A 20,994-nucleotide genomic window follows, 5' to 3' on the forward strand; every position below is an offset into this window, starting at 1 on the left:
TGTTCGCTTTCTTTGAGGCTGTCGCACACTGTGCTGATGCTTTCAATGTTGTGTAAACCATCACCCCAGGTCTCTTTCAAGGTTGCTTACCCCTAGCAATGATCCCCCCATTTTGTAGCTGAACATCGGGTTCTTTCTCCCTACATGCATGACCTTGCATTTCTCTATGTTAAAGCTCATTTGCCACTTTTTTGCCCATTCTTCCAGCCTCGTTAGGTCCCTTTGCAGGTCTTCGCAGTCTTCCACGGTTCTAACCTTGCTGCAGAGTTTGATGTCATCCGCAAATTTAATAACCTCACATTTTGTTCCCGCCTCCAGGTCATTAATAAACATATTGAACAGGAGCAGTCCCAGCACCGACCCCTGTGGAACTCCGCTCGTGACCCATTGCCAGTCTGAGTAAAGGCCCTTTACTCCAACCCTCTGTTTCCTGCCTGCCAGCCAGTGTTTGATCCATCGGTGGACATTCCCTTGCACCCCGTGGTTCCATAGCTTCTTAAGCAGCCGTTCGTGGGGTACCTTGTCGAAGGCTTTTTGGAAGTCAAGGTAAATGATGTCTATGGATTCCCCTTTATCCATCTGGCTGTTTATTCCCTCAAAGAAGTACAGTAAGTTCGTGAGGCACGACCTTCCCTTGCAGAAGCCGTGCTGGCTCGCCTTCAGCTGTCCATTGTTTTCTATGTGTTCGCAGATGCTGTCCTTAACCAGTGCTTCCATCATCTTTCCCGGAACCGAGGTCAAGCTCACCAGACTGTAGTTTCCCAGGTCACCCCTTGATCCCTTCTTAAAGATGGGCATGACATTTGCTATTTTCCAGTCCTCCAGGATCTCCCCAGTTTTTAAGGATAGGTTACATATTTGGCGAAGTGTTTCCGCTATTTCGTTTCTCAGTTCTTTTAGTACCCTTGGGTGGATGCCATCCAGACCTGGTGATTTGTCGCTCTTCAGTCTGTCTATCTGTCGGAGGATATCCTCTTGGCTTACCTCTAGTTGGACCAGCTTTTCATCCTGATCCCCACTTATGATCACCTCGGGTTCTGGAATATTGGATGTGTTCTCTCTCGTGAAGACTGACGAGAAGAACTTGTTTAACCTGTCAGCTATCTCTTTTTCGTCCTTTACCACTCCCTTCTTGTCTCCATCATCCAATGGTCCCACTTCCTCCCTGGCCGGTTGCCTCCCCTTCACGTACCTGAAGAATGGTTTGAAGTTTCTTGCTTTCCCCGCTAGTCTCTCTTCATATTCTCTTTTTGCTTTCCTAACCACGTGGTGACATTCCTTTTGGTGTCTTTTGTGCTCCTTCTGGTTGTCCTTGGTTTGGTCCTTTTTCCATTTTCTGAACAATGTTTTCTTGTCCCTTATCGCCTTTTTCACTGCATTTGTTATCCACACCGGGTTTTTTGTTCAATTCTTTTTGCACCCTTTCCTAAACCTGGGGACGTACAGGTTCTGTGCTTTGTGCACCGTGTCCTTGAGTAGGGACCAGGCTTTTTCTACGGTCTCCATCTTCCCTGAGCTGCTGCTGAGTTTCTTTCCCACCATTTTCCTCATGGCCTCGTAATTCTCTTTTCTGAAATTGAGTGCTGTCGTTGTGGTTCTTTTCACCTTTGATGTTCCTATTGCTAGCTTGCACTGGATCATGTTGTGATCACTGTTTCCTAGTGGCGCTAGTACTACCACCTCCTATTCGGGTCCCCCTAGCCCGTTGAGGATTAGGTCGAGAGTGGCATCTCCTCGTGTTGGTTCCGTGACCAGTTGTTCCATGAAACAGTCCCTCATAACCTCCAGGAATTTTGTTTCCCTCGTGCAGTTTGAGTGTCTATTCCAGGGTAGTTGAAATCCCCCATCACCACCACACTTCCACTTTTGCATATCTGCCCCAATTCAGCCTCCAGGTCCTGGTCATTTGCTTCTGATTATCTTGGCGGGCGATAGTACAGTCCCAATTTTATGTCTGCTCCATTTTCTCCTGGTAGCTTAACCCATAGTGATTCCAAGCCATCAGCCCTTACTGTTGTTTCCATCCTGGTTGAAGGAATGGAGTCCTTTATATATAGCGCTATTCCTCCACCCTTCTTGTATGTCCTGTCTCTCCTATAGAGCTTGTACCCTGGTATGACCACATCCCAATTGTTGTCCTCGGACCACCATGTTTCTGTGACTCCAATTATGTCTAGGTCCTCCTTACTGGCTATGACTTCTAGCTCTCCCATTTTGGGGCTTAGGCTCCTTGCATTAGTGTATAGGCAATTTAAGTCCCGGTTGTTTACCTTCCCTGTTGGTTTTCCTCGTAGTTTGGTGCTCCTGCCGACCCCCTCATGGGCTGCCAGTCCCCGAGCCTCGTTTCGTTCATCCTCCTCCTGTGGTATGTCTGTTTCGTCCTCCTCTTCCTCCTGTGATGTGTCTTATTTCGTCCTCAGCCTGCTTCCCCATTTTTTGATGTCCCTCTGGCTCCTGCTGTTCTCTCTTCTTCCTGCTCTTTAGTTTCGTTTGTTCCTTGGGCCCCTGTATTGCATCTTTGGGTCCTTTCTCCAAAAATTCTCACTCAGTCTCGAGCCCTCTTTTACATGTTCCCGGCTCAGTATCCTTGTTTGATACTCTTGTCCGATGTGTCGATGAGCCCCATATTGTATCAATAAAATATAAGATAGGGTGCCAAGCAGTGGTGCTGGTCAAGAGTACTGAGGACTACTGTGTATGTGATTTTTTCTTCAAAGAAGGGGCCTCTCATTGGAATGTGACCCAAGTAGCCCAGAGTAAGGAGAAAGGTACATCTCTATAGCAACAAGGTTAGAGGCCAACTCAAGTCTGCCAGCAAGTCCCCTGAATATATCCCCTAGACCAGGGGTGCCCAATACGTCGATCGCTCAGGCAACCTGAGTCGACCACAGAGCCATACGGTTTCCCTTTTCTTTATTTCCCTTCCTGAGCGGCATGTAATTAATCCGCCTCGTGGAGAACGCCGGACAATCATAATTCCCTTCTCTTTTTTTTCCCCTCCTGACTGGCATGTAATTAATCTGCCTCTTGAAGAACGCCGGACAATCAGAGTGCTGGCAGGGCGGGGTTAGAAGGTCAGCAGGGGATGAGCTTAGCGCCCTAGTACAGGAGACAGAAGCAGTGCACTGCCTGTTGTGGTAAGAGCCGAGGTTGGGAATAGTGCTGCCCGATTCAAATCGATTCACTTCGGGTGAATCGATACAATTTAAAACCAAAAAAATAAATTGGCCTTCTGATTCAGTGACTAACCCTCCCCCCTCAAGCAGGATCAGCAGTGCTGCCTCTTGCTGGCTGGCCACTGCCGTTCCTGCTTTAGAGGGTGAAGTGGGAGGGACAGTAGGGAAGTGCTGTGGTGTCCGGCTTTCTCCCGGCCTCCCGCGCATCTCTTTACCTAATTCCAGCAGGGAACAGCCTGCAGAAAGGATCGCCAGTACTTTAGCGATTCTTGCAGGTTGCCATAGGCTTCAGGAGCTGTCTTCCCTCTGCCGCGATCCTGCCTCTGACTCAGAGGAGGGGCGGGACCATGGCAGAGGGAAGACAGCTCCTGAGGCCTATGGCAACCTGCAAGGATCGCTAAAGCACCAGCGATCCTCTCTGCAGGCTACTCCCTGTTGGAATTAGGTAAATGGATGTGTGGGAGGTCAGGAAGGAACACACAGGCCTTCCGGGGGGGGTAGTCCTTCGGGGGGGGACAGGCCTTCAGGGGTGGTGGTGCAGGGCTTTGGGGAGGACAGGCAGGCCTTCAGGGGTGGGGTGCAGACCTTCAGATGGGGGGACAGGCCTTTGGGGGAGGAGGGCCCTGGTGTAGAAGTATACGGAGGGAGAGAAGGAAGAGGGGTTCAAAGAGATGTGCATATGCTGGACTTTTGGGGGAAGAAATAATGGGTCTAAAAACAGAGACAGGGAGAGAGATGGTGAACAATGGAATTTAGAGAGGGAAGAAACAGAAAGGGAAGAAGATGAACACAAGGGATAGTGTGGAGGGGGGATAGAGATACTGGATAGGAGGGATGGTGGACCCTGGGGTGGTGGGGAAGGAGGGAGAGATGCTGGATGAAAGGGTAGTTGAGAAAATGTGGATCTGTGGATGGACATGGCGGTACTTCAGAGAGTCCAAAGGAGAGCAACGAAACTGGTAAAAGGGCTGGAACACTGCCCATACGCCGAGAGGTTGGATAGGCTGGGGCTCTTCTCTCTGGAAAAAAGGAGGCTCAGGGGAGATATGATAGAGACCTTCAAGATCATGAGGGGCATAGAGAGGGTGGATAGGGACAGATTCTTCAGACTGAAGGGGACAACAAGTACGAGGGGGCATTCGGAGAAACTGAAGGGATATAGATTCAAAACAAATGCAAGGAAGTTTTTTTTCACCCAAAGGGTCGTGGACACTTGGAATGCGCTACCGGAGGAAGTGATCAGGCAGAGTACGGTACAGGGATTCAAACAGGGATTGGACGGATTCCTGAGGGATAAAGGGATCGTGGGATACTGAGGGAGGAGCTGGGATGTAACACAAGTATAGAAAGCTAAACAGGTAATAAGTATAGAAACCAACAGGTCGTGCATGTGCAAGACCGGAGGATTAGGACTACGATGGGAAGATAGGACTTCAATGAGAAACCAAGGTGGCAAGGGAGCCCCTTCTGGTGATTCAGACAGGTCGTGACCTGTTTGGGCCGCCGCGGGAGCGGACTGCCGGGCAGGATGGACCTATGGTCTGACCCGGCGGAGGCACTGCTTATGTTCTTATGTTCTTATGAAACAAAAAAAAGGAAAGATGCCAGACTTCCGGGGGAGGGAAGGGAAACGGAAGGGGAGGACAAAGATGGCAGATGGATGGTTAGCACGGAAAAAGAAGAAAACAGGAGACCCTGGCAAGCAAGTTATCAAGAGACAACCAGAGTCTGGGACCAAAATGATTTGAATAATGACCAGACAACAAAGGTAGGAAAAATGATTTTATTTTCAATTTAGTGATCAATATGTGGGCATTTTGAGAATTTATATCTGCTGTCTATATTTTGCACTATGGCCCCCTTTTACTAAACCACAATAGCAGTTTTTAGCGCAGGGAGCCTATGAGCATCGAGAGCAGCACAGAGCATTCAGCGCAGCTCTCTGCGCTAAAAACCACTATTGTGGTTTAGTAAAAAGGGAGGGGGTATATCTGTCTATTTTTATATACCGTAGTTGTTACTGAGGTGACATTGCATAAAGCCATCTGCCTTGATCTCTTTGGAAAAAAACCCCGGAATGATAATTAACATTTTCTCTGCGTACAGTGTGCTTTGTGTTTTTTTTTAATTTTATTGTTGGTAGATCATTTTGACTTGGTCATTTTAAAAGTAGCTTGTAAGCCCAAAAAGTGTGGGCACCCCTGCCCTAGACACTGAAACTGGACAAAGAACTCTAAGAAAAGCTAAAAAGAGTGGGAATCTTGGTCTGGGTTTTTTTCCCAATCCACACATGGCTGTAACACCAAAATTGATTCCTAATCTTTTCCTCTTTTCCCTCTGTAACTTCAGCAAGAAGCACATATTCATTCTTACCAATATCCCACAATTTATTCCGATATTTGTTTATCTGGTTCTCTGTTCTTCTTGTATCCACTGTTTTATATCACTTACAAAACTTTCTTACATGTTCTTTAATCTGGGTGAGTCCTTATCTATCACACAGTTCTTCAACCGCCGGTCCGCGGACCGGTGGCGGTCCGCAGAAAATTTCTGCCGGTCCGCGCAGGGCCGGCGAGATCAAGACGGCTGTTAAATTTCCGGCCGACTGCGGTTCCTCCCGACTAATGTTCCTCCCAGCCTCAGGCGATCAAGATAGGCTGCCAACGTCGGGGCCTTCCCTCTCTGAGTCTCGCCTGTTCGGAAACAGGAAGTTGAAACAAAATAGGCGGGACTCAGAGAGTTAAGGTCCCGACGTCGGCAGCGTGTCTTGATCGCCACCCCTGCCGAGTTGCTGAAGAGGGCCGCGGGGAAGTTGCGATTAGACCGGAGAGAGCTGCAGATTCAGGTGCAGATGGAGGGAGATGGTCAGCGTGTGCGAACAAGATCCTGGAGAGCCTTGGCTGTCTCCCCTCCCACCAGCTCTCCAATTTGCCAGGGAAGTGATTTACCGGCAACTTCCTGCAGGCAAGTACCGAGAGCTGCTGGAAGGGGAGGAAGCCACTGTAGGAGGCTGGGAAGGTCTGGAAAAGGGAGAGCTGTTACTGGACTTGAAGGGAGTTAGAAGGAGAGATGCTGCTGGGAGGGGAGGAGGGAAAGGTATGGGAAGAGAGTTAATGTTGGATAGAGGGAGGAGGGAAGGGAGAAGAAGGAGAGATGCTGCTGGGAGGGGAGGAGTGAAAGAGATGGGAAGAGAGTTACTGTTGGATAGAGGGAGGAGGGAAGGGAGAAGAAGGAGAGATGCTGCTGGGAGGGAGGAGGGAAAGGGATGGGAAGAGAGTTAATGTTGGATAGAGGGAGGAGGGAAGGGAGAAGGAAAAAAAGGAAGGAGGGTAGGGAGAAAGAAAAAAGGAAGGAAACAGCTGGCAGGGAGATTACAGGAGGGGAAGGGGGTCAGGGTGGAATGGAGGGATCAGATGAGAGAAAGGGGAGAGAGAGGAATGAGAAAGTAGAGAGACATTGATGCTGGAAAGGGGGTCAGCAGAGAAATGAGAGAGGGATAAAGATGCTAGATCTGGTGTAGGAGAGATAAAAATGAAGAAGGCAGTGAAGCTGGAATGAATGATGCAAAAAGGAGAGAGGAAGATGGACAAGGAAGAGGGGCATAGAAAGAAGTCAGATACATATGGAAGGGGGAGAGGGCAGACATTGGATGGAACGGGCAGATGCTGGAAGGAAAAGAGTGAAAAGAAGATGAAAGCAGAAACCAGAGACAACAAAAGGTAGAAAAAAATAATTTTATTTCTATTTTGTCATTCGAATATATCAGATTTGAATTATATATCCTGCTAGAGACATAACTGGGGACTGCAGTATTCTGTTAGCATGATATTTCTATGTAGCATTCTATAATAACTTGGCTTGTTCAGTTTTCTTGATAGTAGAGGGGATATATGTGAAGGGGAGGGGAGACAGGGGTTTTGTTGGTCCGTGCTCTGTATATTTGTATTTATAAAATCACAATTGTTCAGAATATTGTTTCTTTTTATACTTTAATAAAATATGTTCAATATAAAATCATAATTGCGGCTTGTGCAGATGGAATCAGATGGTTTGCGGGGACCGAGCTCGCGGAGATGGGGCGTAAACGGGGTTTTTAAATTTTAGTCCTAGTAGTTTGCCAGTCCACAAAATAATTCTTTTATTTCTGCCGGTCCACGGGTGTAAAAAGGTTGAAGAACACTGATCTATCATGTCTTTCCCTATCTAATAAAACTCATAAACAATAGTAAGAAAGTAAGCGACTATTTGTTGTTTCATGCTTGCATATATCAACCAAATATCTTTTTCACCGTCTATCCTAGTAAGCCTACCACTCCCCTGTTTATTTAAGCCAGAGAGCCACGTCCTTAGAATACACAACCCTCTCAATCCACCTCAGACCCCCACCCCACCCCAACAAAATGGATTTTTGATTATGCTACTGCCAAGGAGTCCTTACTGCCCTTTAATCATCAGGATGCTAGGAATTATTAAAAAAGGGATGGTTAACAAGACTAAGAATGTTATAATGCCCCTGTATCGCTCCATGGTGCAACCTCATCTGGAGTATTGCTTTCAATTCTGGTCTCCTTATCTCAAGAAAAGGTTCAAAGAAGAGCGACCAAGATGATAAAGGGGATGGAACTCCTCTCATATGAGGAAAGACTAAAACAGTTAGGGCTCTTCATCTTGGAAAAGAGATGGCTGAGGAGAGTTATGATTGAAGTCTACAAAATCCTGATTTAAAGAATGGAAAAGGGATTCGAATGAAGAAAATAACAAGAGACACAAGCACTGGCAAGTTAGATGCAACGCATTGATAAAAAAAAGCTAAGAAAGAATATGAGGAGAAACTTGCCAAAGAGGCAAAAACTCATATCAATTTTTTTAGGTATATCAGAAGCAGAAAGCTTGTGAGGGAATCCGTGGGACCACTGGCTGATCAAGGAGCAAAAGGGGCAATAAGGGAGAATAAGGCCATAGCCTTATTCTTTGCTTCGGTCTTTACGGAAGAAGATGTAAGAGATCTACCTGAACCAGAAATGGTTTTCAAGGCTGATGATGCGGAGGAACTGAAATATTGGTGAATCTGGAAGATGTACTAAGCCAAATCAACAAGTTAAAAAGATAAGAAAAGAAAGAATTCCACTCAAAAAAGATCTTTGAAGCCGGAAATTCCACAAAAACCTTGTATCAGGCACTGTATGGTTTGTTAGGGAAAAACAAAGAAATCACAAACAAATGTGCCCTAACCAGTAAATAATTCAGCAAGATCTTCACAGAGAAAATAATGAAGTCACAGAAAGGCAATGGCCTAAATAACAACATATTAATAGATAAAGAGACAAGGGAAATGACACAATGGAAGAGTTTAAAACCATCACAGAGATCCAGGTGAAGAAACTTTTGTGAAGAGTGAAACTGGGCCCGCCATCCCTTGACAAATATTTGTATTTTTTACTGTATTATTGTAATTTTGCTGATTGTCCAGCTCTTTTTAGTGTAAACCACCTAGAACTTTTGGTTATGGCAGTATAAAAGAATAAAAATTATTGACATATGTCCAATACACCCGATGAGAGAGCATGAAGGCCCGGGACTCTCTTACCTCACGGACCTTAAAAATGAATCATTTCATTCCGGACATGTTCCACTTAAATGGAAACTCTCGATCATCAGGCCCATCCTGAAGAGTAAAGAAAAAGACCTAGAAGATCCTTCCAACTACATACCGATAGCTAACCAACTGTGGATGTCTAAACTAATAGATAAACTAGCCTGCCAACAAATATCAGACTTCCTAGAAAACTTATCAAAGCTAGACCAGGCCCAATCAAGGTTCATAAGACAAGTGAGCATGGAAACCGTGCTAGTAGCATTACAGGATTCGGTCCTCAAACACCATGCAAAAGGAGATGACGTACTGCTGGAGTTCTTGGACCTCTCAGCAGCCTTTGACCTAGTCCAATAAACGCTGCTAAAATCAAGATGCATAGAACTGAGCCTCAAAGGATAAGTCATGGCATGGATAGAGTCTTTTCTATTCAAAAGATTAACGAGGGTAGAATGGCAGGGGAACACAAACAACTGGAAAGAAACAGATGTAGGGGTATTGCAGGGATCCACTATGTCACCCATGCTGTTCAACTAGGATGGGAATGCTACATCTATATGGACAACGTCCAACAGTTTTATTCACAATTTCACGATATTCACAAAGAATTTAATCAAAATACCGCAAATAAGATAGAAAAAAGTTATTTGCAGTTTTTTGGTATTCAAAGCCTAGCTTTGCCCCTAACCCCACCCCCCGGGAATACGTAGGATGATTGACTATGGTATAAATGTGTACAAATATGTAGGATGATTATGATATAAATGTGTCTGAATTGAAAACCATCTCAGAAAACGCTAACTCTGTATTGTAACACCATTACAGAAGCTCATGTAAACCATTCTGAATTGACTCCCCAGTCATTAGTAGTAGTATAGAAGCTTACAATAAGTAATAAACAATAATCCTTTTCCAGTGCATTAGGTGAGACATTTTAGACAAGTGGAACGTACAAAAGGAGTCTCAAAAAGCCAAGGTGGGCTGACTGCGCCAACCCTTAACACCGAGGACCCAAAAGCAGAGTCCTGTCTTGCTGCCAAATCTAACTTGTAAAATTTGGCAAATGTGTGAAGTGGACCAAGGAGCTGCACTACAAATCTTCTCAGGGGAGATCGCACTAGCCTTGGCCCATGAGGAGTCCATACTCTTGGTAAAATGTGCCTTAACAGAAACAGGAGACTGTTTACTGCAGAGAATGTAGGCTAACAAAATGTCCCTACAGATTCATTTGGAAATAGTGGCATTGGAAGTTGGAGCGCCCTGCTTAGAAGAATGAGTCAGCACAAAAAAGGTGGTCAGAGAGGAAAAATTCATTGTGATAGCGCAGAAGAACTCTGCGGACATCCAATTTCTGTAAAATGCGGTCCTGCTTTTTAGAAACAGTAGGCTGAAAAACAAGCAAACATACTTTATATTTTGGAAAATAGCCTCTACCAAAGTGATGGAAATGATAGGTTGCAGCAGCTGCTAAATAATAGTAGTATGTACACCAATGCAACTACCACTGTGCAATTTTCATGGTGTTTCCTTTAATTTTATGATGCAATATATATTACTTGGTTGAAGATCAAGTTCTATCTATTCTTAAAAACCAAACCATACATCTGAAGCACTCTGATTTATACCTATATGTAAATATATTAGGTTTGTCTTAAATCACATTATTTTACCTTACAAAAGTAAATGCTGCTTTTGGCGATTCTGGTTTCTCATCCTCCACCAGGTCTAATGTTAACATATTGGATGTTGAAGATAATGCATCTGCTAGGTTCTCTACTTCATTGTCTGACTGTTTCCATGCTACTGCACTGGCCACTTTCACCTTTTTTGGAGAAAGATCATCTACAGGAGGTGCCATTCGACCTTTGACAAAGGAAACACTTTTCTTTATAATTCCTTAGCACATTTCTAAAACATTTTATTTAAATATTTGTGTGCTAAATAGCATTACTTATGTAACCAACTAATACAAAACAGCAGAAGTACTTTCAGATGCTCTAAAAACAGCATGTGGTTCATAAGAAATTGGTAGGGAGTATTGTTCCATTTTTATTGATCAAGGATTGGTGACACACTGGTTCTTCACAAGGCATTGGGTGAAACATTTCCCATATAGTTAGTATAGTTTATTTTAAACTACATAAAGCAATAAGTCTGCAGCCTTTTGTTGGCTTATCTTTTTCAAACTGTAGTTTATGCCCTTGTTCTTTCTGTATGCGACTCCTGCAAGACTTCATGTTGCCCGATGAACAATACAGCAAATACAGTTTTGAGACTTCCTAAGTGGATTATTTCCCCCTAGTTTCCTATTTCAGCAAGAGTCAAATTGAAAATCTTCACTTTAATTTTTCATGTACTACTGGTGACATGCTACCTGATCTGGAAAAAAATTCCCAACTTTCTTGGTATGTCTGAGTTGCAGTTGAGATCTAGCCAGGGGGCTCTGTTGTGAATGTGCATTGTGGAACATACTGGAAAAGTTATAAAATATTTTATAATGTTCTTTGTGGTTGCCCCTATATTGTGGGAATATGCTATTTGAGCAGAAATTAGATCTTACCTGCTAATTTTCTTTTCTTTAGTTCTTTCAGGCCAGTTCAGATGAGCAGATGAGAGATTGAGAAAACACTAGCTTGTACAGCCCCTCACTGGCCAGTATTTCAATAACAAAGCTAGATGTAAAACCCCCTAAGAGGAGAATTATAGCCAAACAATTCAAATACTTTTATTCTAAAAGAGCCCAAAGGGCTCCGACAAACAATAAACCAACAGAACTGTTAAAGCTTTCTCTTGACAATATATTTTTTTTATTGCTGCTGCTTCTACACCTACATCAACACTGGCAAGAGGATAGGAACCTCACTGTGGCAAACCTCAGGGTGGATTATGAACTGGTCTGGAGAAACTAAAGGAAAGAAAATAAGATGTAATTTCTCTTTCCTTTTCTCCAGACTAGTTTACGTGAGCAGGAAGTACCAAAGTAGTAACTTCATGAGAGTAGGGGCCCAAGCTTGCAGATAATACCCAGCTATATTAGTGCTGTTCTAGTACAATTCAGGTTTTCTTATGCAGATAATACCCGGCATTCAAATCAGGCACCTGAACATCCAAATGATAGTGTTTAGCAAGTGAGTTACTCTACAAATGTCCAGAGGTGGCAACAGACTACACTCTGTCCAGGAAGCCGCCTACTCCCTTGGCAGAATGCGTCTGCAGAACCTGGTGAACATGGAGATATATGCTGAAGCAAAAGCCTCCTTCAACCATCTTGAAATGGATGTCTTAGATGTAACCTCTCACCCTTTCACTGGCCTCCAAAGAGGGCAAAGAGTCAGTCAAAACTGTGAAATTCTTCTGTCCTGCGAAGGTACTCTTGCCAGCACTCTTTGAACATCCAACAGATGAAGATGCTTCTGTTTTGCATCACCTTTGGCATCTCCCAAGATCAGGGGCACCCTCCATGAAAAGATCCAGTTTCCTAGAATCCTGACCAGTCCCCTCAAAGCTGACTTAGACTATCTGGGTAATGAGCTCCTGCAGCTCATCATGGTGGAAAATGTGCATCAGAGAAGGATCTTACCATGGATGACATCCTTCCCCCCTAAATCTTCCATTGTACCCTCCTGAGTAGGTGGTCCTCTTCCAAAGACTCAAAATCATAGGGACTCCAGCTAAGCCTTCCTTCTAGACAGGATTCCAGTCAAGATGTTTTGAATTACCTGACTCCTCTCTCAGCACCTTGGGTTCAGGGGGAGGGGAAGGATGAATTTTATAACCAGCCAGCCACAGGTAGTAAGCTTTATACATGGAGAGGACAAAATTTGAAAGAAAGCCCATACCTCTGGATAATTCCTGCTGGAAATGGCCCCACTGCTATTTAAGCAACTGACTCCGCACCATCACTCTTGGGTTCCACAGCCAGGCCACCATTCACAGGCAAAGTGGGGCCCTCCAATCTGTTCCCTACTCAAAATTTACAAGAGCTATCAGAGACTTTTATGCCATGCTCACCGGAATAGCAGCAGCGGCATAGCTTGTATAACTAAACCATGACCATAGCTAAAAGTGTCGTCACCCCCCACCCTTACCTTGGAGCAGAAGCACTGGAATGCAAAGACACTTCCAGAGCAATGAGTACAGATCATGAGCTAGACTGTCTTATATGATTAAAAAAAAACAAACACTTCATTGGCACATTTCTGAAGTGCAGACGATGAGGCGTCAATGATGCTCGAGACTCCGATGAAGATTGGAGCCATATCCTCTGGATATAGGCGGACACTCTGAAGATGAACGGCAATGATGACTTGAAGAATAGAAGCTGATGTCTTCGGTACCCCTCCTATGAATGCTATGTCCAATGCATAAAGTCATCGACACTGGAATCTATGTAACGCACTGATACTTAAGAATGAATGGGTATCAATGGTGCCATAGGGATATCCTGCACCGATACCTGAGACTGAGCTGGTAGTAATGGTGCTGCAGGGTGTTGAGGGGTAAAAGACCTCAACAAGGATGTACGCCCAAGAGGAGGCATAACAGGTATAGAAGGAAAAATCGGTAGCAATGTGGAGTTAATCCTCGATGATGTATCCTGGAGAGGTACCACCGATGCAAACACCATAGTATTGAAGAAAAACTGCTACATGCAAGGCAATACTGCATACAGGTTCGATAAGCATTGATGCTACGATGTAAGAAGAACCTGGAGAAAGTACCGTCATTGAATATGCCACGCTTAGCATGGATCGGTACCAATGCAGATCGATGTGTAAAGAGGAGGCTCTGTACTTCAACCAATAACCTACGCTGATGTTCATCAACGAAGAGGAGGCATCATGACTATGTAACATCAAGTGGTATTGAAGGTGTCACAGGTGGTGAAGCGTGGGTCCCTGAAAAGGCAATGCACTTCAGAAATGACCTGTATCGCCCAGAAAGCCATGCATCAAATGGACTCAAATCCAGACCAGTATCCACTTTGATGTATCTGCATCGATGTGGTTAAAACATCGGTACCAAAAGTCATGCATCAAATAGATTGGATGCTAATATGCCACCGATGAGCGTATGGAAAAAAACATCAGTACAGAAAGGCATGCTTCAACTGGAATCAATGCTAATACGTCACCGATGCATGTAGATGGAAGTATCAATGTCACTGCAATACACCTGCATCGACGTGGTTGAACCATTGGTACAGAAGGCATGTTTCAAATAGACTTGATGTTAATATGCCACCGATGAAGGTATGGAATAAACATTAGTACAGAAAGGTATGCATCAACCGGAGTCGATGTTAATATGTCACTGATGCAAGTAGATGGAGGTATCGATGTCTACCTGTACTGGGAAGTCCCAGTCACTGGAAGTCTGACTCCAGACCTATATGTCAAAAGAAAGAAACAAAAGAAGAAAACCTTTGACATTAATCAATAGTGTTTATCTTCTGGCAATCTATAGCCTTGAAGTCAGATACAGTCAAAGAGGGCAAGCCGGGGAAGAGTAGAAACAAGGCCGAAAATCCATCGATGATCACCACAGGAAGTAAGGATGGAAGTTTGAAGAAAGTCCAAAGTTACTTTTTCTTTTTACGTTTTTACTTATTTTTGAAAAGAAAAGAATAGAGAAGAACTTGAAAAAGTTTATAAAAAATATAAGTCGGAAGGCAACTCGACAGAGAAACAAGAGATACATTGTCTTCACTCCATTGGACAGGAAGGCACTCGTGCATGTGCAGTGTGGGCAGTCTAAAAAGCTTGCTAAAGCTTAAAGTGATACTACACTTTTCACTGTCCATACCGGGGATCTGTGGATGCTGTCACCCATTTGTGAGAATATGCTGCCTACTTGTGTAAGGATAACAGTTGGAATAAAACACCCACCATTTCATCCTGGTAGAATGGGTTCAGATTCAGAGAAGAAGCTGATGAGGGTGTCACCTCTGCTCAGCCAAAGCTGGTTTACTGTTTGTCTCAAATGTGTTTGTTACAATTGGGTAACAAAAAGGACTCCTGAGGAAGGCTAATCTGATTCTGATGATGTGGTTTATTTCCATTTTCTCTGATTTCTTTGACTAGGTGTGTGGGAAATTTTGTTCCAGTTTTCTCCTGCTGTTTGGAATGGGTTCAACTACACTGGCTTACAAAAGTACATCCTGAAACTGAGCTGGTGGGCAATCTAGCAAGGTTTCCAATAGAAGTAATGTCCATACTATTTTGAAAATCTCAACCTTTCCCCAATACAAAGTTTCTCCAGAACAGACACTGAAATACTAGATATGTCTGCCTGGATCCACTCAAGATCCCAACCCAAGTTCTGGCTGGAGAGCTGGCTATGGAGTTTAGGCTCTTTGATATCTGAGGCAAGAATGACATCCCTATTGGCAATGATGAAATCAAATAGGAAATCAAAGAAAAATCCAACGAGTCTGCAGTGAACAGGTAGAACCAAAAACAAAGAGAGACTGCAGAGAGGAATGTACAAGTTGCAGGAATTTTATTAAAAATCAATAAAATATTTTCCAAAAGATGGCTCGTTTGCTTGGGGACTGAACCCAACACGGTCCATATTTCGGAGAAACACTGCTTCCCAAGTTGTCCTATGCTTCACTAGTTGAGAACCATATGGATTACGACAGTGTTGAATAAGAGCCATAAACGCTCCTGAGTAGCTAACGCTCAGTTTTTTTAAATCAAAGAGGAAGAAATGGATATCAATGTCTCCTTAGTGTATGATTTAAGTACCTGAAGAGAAAGATAAGTCAGAAGTGGCTGCAAAGAGAATATGAAGCATTCAGGGCCTGATCTGAACCACCTACTTCCTTGACTTTTTTTTCCAGAGATTCTCTCTCTTGCAAGGAAGTCCAGTGCCTACAACCATAAGAGTGACTCCCATGGCAGAAGCTCTTGAAGTTTTAAAAGAACTACAGGTCAACCTGACCAGGTGTTTTCCATATTCCTCTCTGTCACGTTTCTCTTGAGGAAGAAACACTTTATAACTTGTTCAGAATGTGTCACATGTACTAGCTCATGAATCATAAAACACAGTATACAATGCACTGTTCTGATAACTTCTGAAGGATTGTGAAAATGAGAATTCGTGTCTAGTGACTCCACAGAAAAACTGAAATCAAGATGGTCTTGCTTGAAAGTACTAATGCCTTAAATCATTTATATACTGAGTATACCACCCAAGAAAGCTCTCAAAACTTTATTTACATTTCTCTGGTCTGAGATTTGTCAAATGACACAGACCCACAGAGCAAAAAGTTCTACACGTATGAAATCCTGAAGACTTGCATTTTACCTGTACAGATTTTGCAGTTAAGATCAAAAAGATGGTTTTTATGCTGTGTTGTTGTATCTGTGGTAGACTCGTTGTGCACGTCTTTATCTTTATGGATTTCCTCCATTTTTTCCACTGGTTTATTGGATGGATCCTAAGAGTTAATATATATAAAAAAAATCTTACTACGCTGAACTATATTTTAGATACCATGGCCAAATATTTTAGATTATTGTGCCCACTCTCAGATCATAAATCTTCCCCATCATGTTTGGCTGCCTATATGGTTGACATGGTGATGACTTCACAATCAGCATTTAAACATGGGTGACCTGGGCCTATATGGAGTAATGGGTGAGGCTCTGGTCACCTTGTTGAGCAGACTGGATGGACCGTGAAGGTCTTTTTTCTGCCATCATTTACTATGCTACTATAAAAACAAGTTTATGTTAAACATATCAATATTCATAATTAACAAGTAATATAATAAGTAGCATGGTCTCCAAGCTTCTGCACTTGACTATAACACAAGAAGAAATACATTCATCAATATGTACAGCCACTAAATGCCACACTTATCTTCCTTAAACTTCTTTCTTCCCAACCTGAGCTGAAAATAAGGTCTTCATCCTATAGTGTATGCATACTATAAAAGTTGGAGAAGACTACACCTGGAAGAATTCTATTTCACTGCAAAATTTTCAGAATAAATCCCATTTCCACAGAATTCTATTCACGTAGGAGATAAATGATAGTTCTCTTGCAACCCCACCCCATCCCCAAAAAAACACACAAAGCAATCACTGAGCAAAAATTGATGGTAAATAGCGGCACATCACGCCACACTGTCATTTTCTGCTATTCCAGGCCTGACAACTCATTTGAAATATGCAGGACTCTATACAGCTGCATGTTATAAACCAGAAGTTAGAGTTGGGAGCTGAGAGGATGCAGTCTTAAATCCAAACATTTGCCTCCTTTAACCACATAATCTCAGGGGGTATGGGGGGCTGTGTTGCCAGAGGGCAAACTAAGCTGATACTTGTGTTGCTGGGGACCGGGCAAGGCAGAATAACCTTGCAGGTACAGGAAGAATGAGAGCTAAAGGTATATGTTGAGGGGGATAAGAACTGGGGTACATGTAAGACAAAAAAAAATCTTAGCAACAGAGAGCAGGGGTTTTTGCTGGGAGTTAGATAGAAAGAAAGTGGGGAAAACAGGAAATGTTTTGAGGTGGGGAGAGAAAGGTTGAGAGATGTTCACCCTAGAGAAGGGGTTAAAAGTTGAACTTACCAAAGACGGGAAAAAGAGATTATGTACTTTCCTTGATAAGCTCTTTTCCAGTACATAGGTGAGACATTCTAGACAGTAGAGTTATTTTCCTTCAGCGCATGCTGCAGAAGGAATCCACTCCGGATTTTTCACTCTGACTCTATAGTACTTCACTGGGCTGTTTAGCTCCCTCTACACTAAGTACCCAAGCACGGAGAGCCACCCAATACATGTGAAATAGAGGTACCTGTAGCAACAGGCTCAAACCAACTGTTCTGCTTAAGAATTCACCCAACATTAAAGTTAAATGACAACACAGAGTTAAATGACAAATGTTAAATGACAAAAGAGTTCATGATATTACAGTAGTCCAGTATGCTTAGGATTAATGATTGGACCAGTAAACGGAAGGAGAGATGGTCGCAGTGGTGTTTGATGGTGCGAAGTTTCCAGAGGGAACAGAAGTATTTTTTGACCTGGGCACTGGTGTGGTCTTCGAAGGTCAAGCTTCTATCTAGGATGACTCCGAGTAGCCCAGGCACTATAGAAGAGAGCCAATGGTCTCCACTGCTTGCTTGCACTCCAGCCTGGACAGAGCTCTGATCAGCCAGTCGTCCAGATAGGGATGAACTTGGACCCCCAGTCTGTGGAGATGAGCTGCTGCCACCACCATCACCTTGATGAATGTGCAAGGGGCCATCGTTAATCCAAAGGGGAGGACTGCAAACTGGAAAACATGAAATCTCAGATATTTCCGGTGTCCCGGGAATATAGAGATATGAAGATAAGCCTCTGTCAGATCCAAAGATGCAAGGAATTCACCCAGAGCCACTGCTGTGATGACTGAATGCATTGTCTCCATTCAAAAGTGTGGAATCCACAGTAAAGCACTGACCGTCTTGAGATCCAGTCGTCTGAACTTTTCTTTGGCATGATGAAGTATAAGCAGGATCTGCCAGAGCCCAATTTGCTTTCAGGAACTGGCTATACAATCTGAATTTCCAAGAGACACTGTAGTGTTGTCCGGATCTTTAATACTTCTCTTGCTTTCCTGATGGAGAATCCGGAAATAACTCCAATGGGGAGACGAAAGAAGTCTATCTTGTGTCCCTGCCGTATGATATCCAGCACCCTGGATCAGTTCCATTTCCTGGAGGAACTCTGACAACCGGCTCCCAATATGAGGAGGCACGCTTAAAGACCTGGAATCATTGGGACTTGTTGGAGGCAGGGCTGGTGCGAGGACCCAAAGTCTGCTGGCATCTAGCACTGCTATAGCATTGTCTGTAGCTCTGGGAATATCTCTGGTCAGATGAGCCCATGGAATTCTGACAAAACTTCACGGATGAAAATTACTGCAACTACCTGCAGGAGTGCATCGAGGTTTGTTATCTGGAAGAGTCAGGGTGGCGGTCTGTCACACTCACCATAAGGTCATCCAGCCCCTTTCCAAAAAGCATTGTCCCTTAAAAGGAAGTCTCCTTAGGATTACCTTAGAGGCCAAATCTTCAGCCAAGTGGCGAATCCATAGCGTTCTGCGAGCTGACACTGCATAAGCTGAGACTTTGCCCAGAACCCTTATGAAGTCATATAAGGCATCAGCCACATAATCCACCCCCTCAAGTACTAGCTGTGAGCAGGCGTCCTCATCTGCCAATGGATCCTGGCGCAAACTTGAGTAACAGGCACGTGCTGCAAAAGAGGCAGCCACTGCTGCCTTAATTCTCAAAGAAACCACCTCAAAAAGCTCTTCAAAACCATATCTACCCAAGCTCATTTCTACCCTGCAGTCCTGAGAATCTTTAAGCATCACTTCTCTTTCATTAGGGAGGGCAGTGCGCTTGGTAACCTGAGCCACCGCTGAATCCACTTTTGGCTGCTCAAATAGCTGCTTAAATTCCAACGCCACAGGAGAAAGCTTAGACATAGCTTTAGTCAATCTGAAGTAACTCTCTGGAGTCTCCCACTACTCTGTAACCAGAGCCAATAGATCTGGATGTGCTGGAAAAAAGGACGTCAAAGCACTGGAACGGCTCATGATGGTACATTGAGACATGGAGTGCTGAGCTTCTAAATTCAGTTCCTTTATGGATGACTTAAACAGCCAGTGGACATCGTGTTTAACTGTTCCACAAAGGAAATCTGTCATCCAGGGTGGAAGCAGCATCCAGAATATTATCAGTGCGCCAGCTATGGCACTCTGTGTCCATAGTAACTGGGGTGCTGGCGACCTGAGCAGTGACCTCCACAAAGGAATGCACTGGTATGGAAGTATGCGGCACACCCACCGGCTACACTATGAGCCAGGTCCATAAGGTATGCTGTCCACATGAACCGAACAAATTCCGGGGAAAGGCCATGCACTGGGGCTGACCAAAAACCTGGCACTGGGTAGGATTTTCTGGACCCACACAGGCTCCCCAGCCCTAGAGGACCCAGAGGAGGCAAAGTATGAAGTTTCCGTCCCTTCCCCTTATGTGCTGTGGCATGTGGTACATAGAGATTTCTCCGCTGGAAGTCCAGTGCAATCTTCACATGAATTCATCTGAATAGAGATGGAGGAATTCATCCGTAATGATTTTTTATTTTTTTTTTTTTGCAAAATCAAAGGATTATGAGGCAGAAAAAAGAAGTTCAAAAAGCAATCGATAAAATCTAAGATGGCCGCTACCAGAAAATATGGCCCATGGAGATGAAATAGAAACCTCAAAAAATATCAAAATAGGAGTTTTGGAGGTGGGAGACCTGAACCCTACCTCCAGAAAGTGCTAAAAACTCAGCTTTTAGAATCCCTCCCCTCCTCAATTCACCTATTGGACATAATGGGGCTGTACTCACAGTCTCCAAAGTGCCTGTTAGTTCTGAATGTGCAGCTGAAGTAAAGGGAAAGGAATTTCTGCCTCAAATTTTCTCTGAAAAGTCTGATCTTCAGGATCTTTGAGATCTTCAGGCTGCCAGTCAGACGGAACCGTACAGAAATCTCTGCCCCCTCAGAACTTCTTCATGTGACAGGGGGAAGGAAAATGCAGCCTGCACCCTGAGGACTCGTACTCAGGGTGCATACAGCCTGCGCTTAAACCTCTGACAAGGTCATAAGGCAAGCTCGCTCCCAGGGGGACGAACCCTGAGCTCTGATGGTGGCTCATAGAGGGCTGGCTCCACAGGTCTACCCCCAAAGCTTACCCTGTGAAGCTGCAGTCTGGCTCCATAGAAACTGCTTTCTTTCCCAGGCAGCGAACTCTTCCTATAGGGGTTTCAACTCACCAAAGCCACCAAGAAAAAGATAAACTTAGTGAAAAAAATAAGAAAAAAAACAGCAGAATAGATCAGAAGAACTTCTGCATGGATCGCTTGCAAAAATAAAAACTGTAGGGGGCTCTGTGTTTCTCAGTCATGTGGGAGGAGCAGAGGAAAAAAGTGTGTGGCTTTCTGACCCGGTTTGTGGGTTGAGACAAAACACCAGTTTTATTGATTCCTGAGGGGACGTAACAGAATGCTAACTGCCATGGCCTAAATTTACCTTAAAAATGCCCTAGTGGTTAAGGGTAAGGTGGGCAGGGTCCAAACCCCTAGCAGTAGTACTGCAAGACTACTGCTATAGGTCACAGCTGCCATTGTGAACCTGGAGCTGGCACACTCATATCTGCCCTTTCCTAGACCACC

At 44.1% G+C, this 20,994-nt stretch overlaps 1 protein-coding gene across 6 annotated transcripts in view; it reads right to left on the reverse strand.

The window, feature by feature from the left end:
- Positions 1-20,994, reverse strand: part of PHF3 (PHD finger protein 3) — a 299,402-nt gene that overhangs the window by 42,096 nt on the left and 236,312 nt on the right. For all 6 annotated transcript variants that reach the window (XM_033935349.1, XM_033935350.1, XM_033935348.1 and 3 more), the window contains 2 exons: positions 16,081-16,213; positions 10,440-10,632 (listed from right to left, as the gene is read on the reverse strand). In XM_033935349.1, the coding sequence (XP_033791240.1) occupies positions 10,440-10,632; positions 16,081-16,213 (326 nt within the window). The remainder of the gene's footprint in view (positions 1-10,439; positions 10,633-16,080; positions 16,214-20,994) is intronic.

The sequence above is a fragment of the Geotrypetes seraphini genome, chromosome 3 (genome assembly GCF_902459505.1).
Source record: "Geotrypetes seraphini chromosome 3, aGeoSer1.1, whole genome shotgun sequence".
Classification (NCBI taxonomy): Eukaryota; Metazoa; Chordata; class Amphibia; order Gymnophiona; family Dermophiidae; genus Geotrypetes; species Geotrypetes seraphini.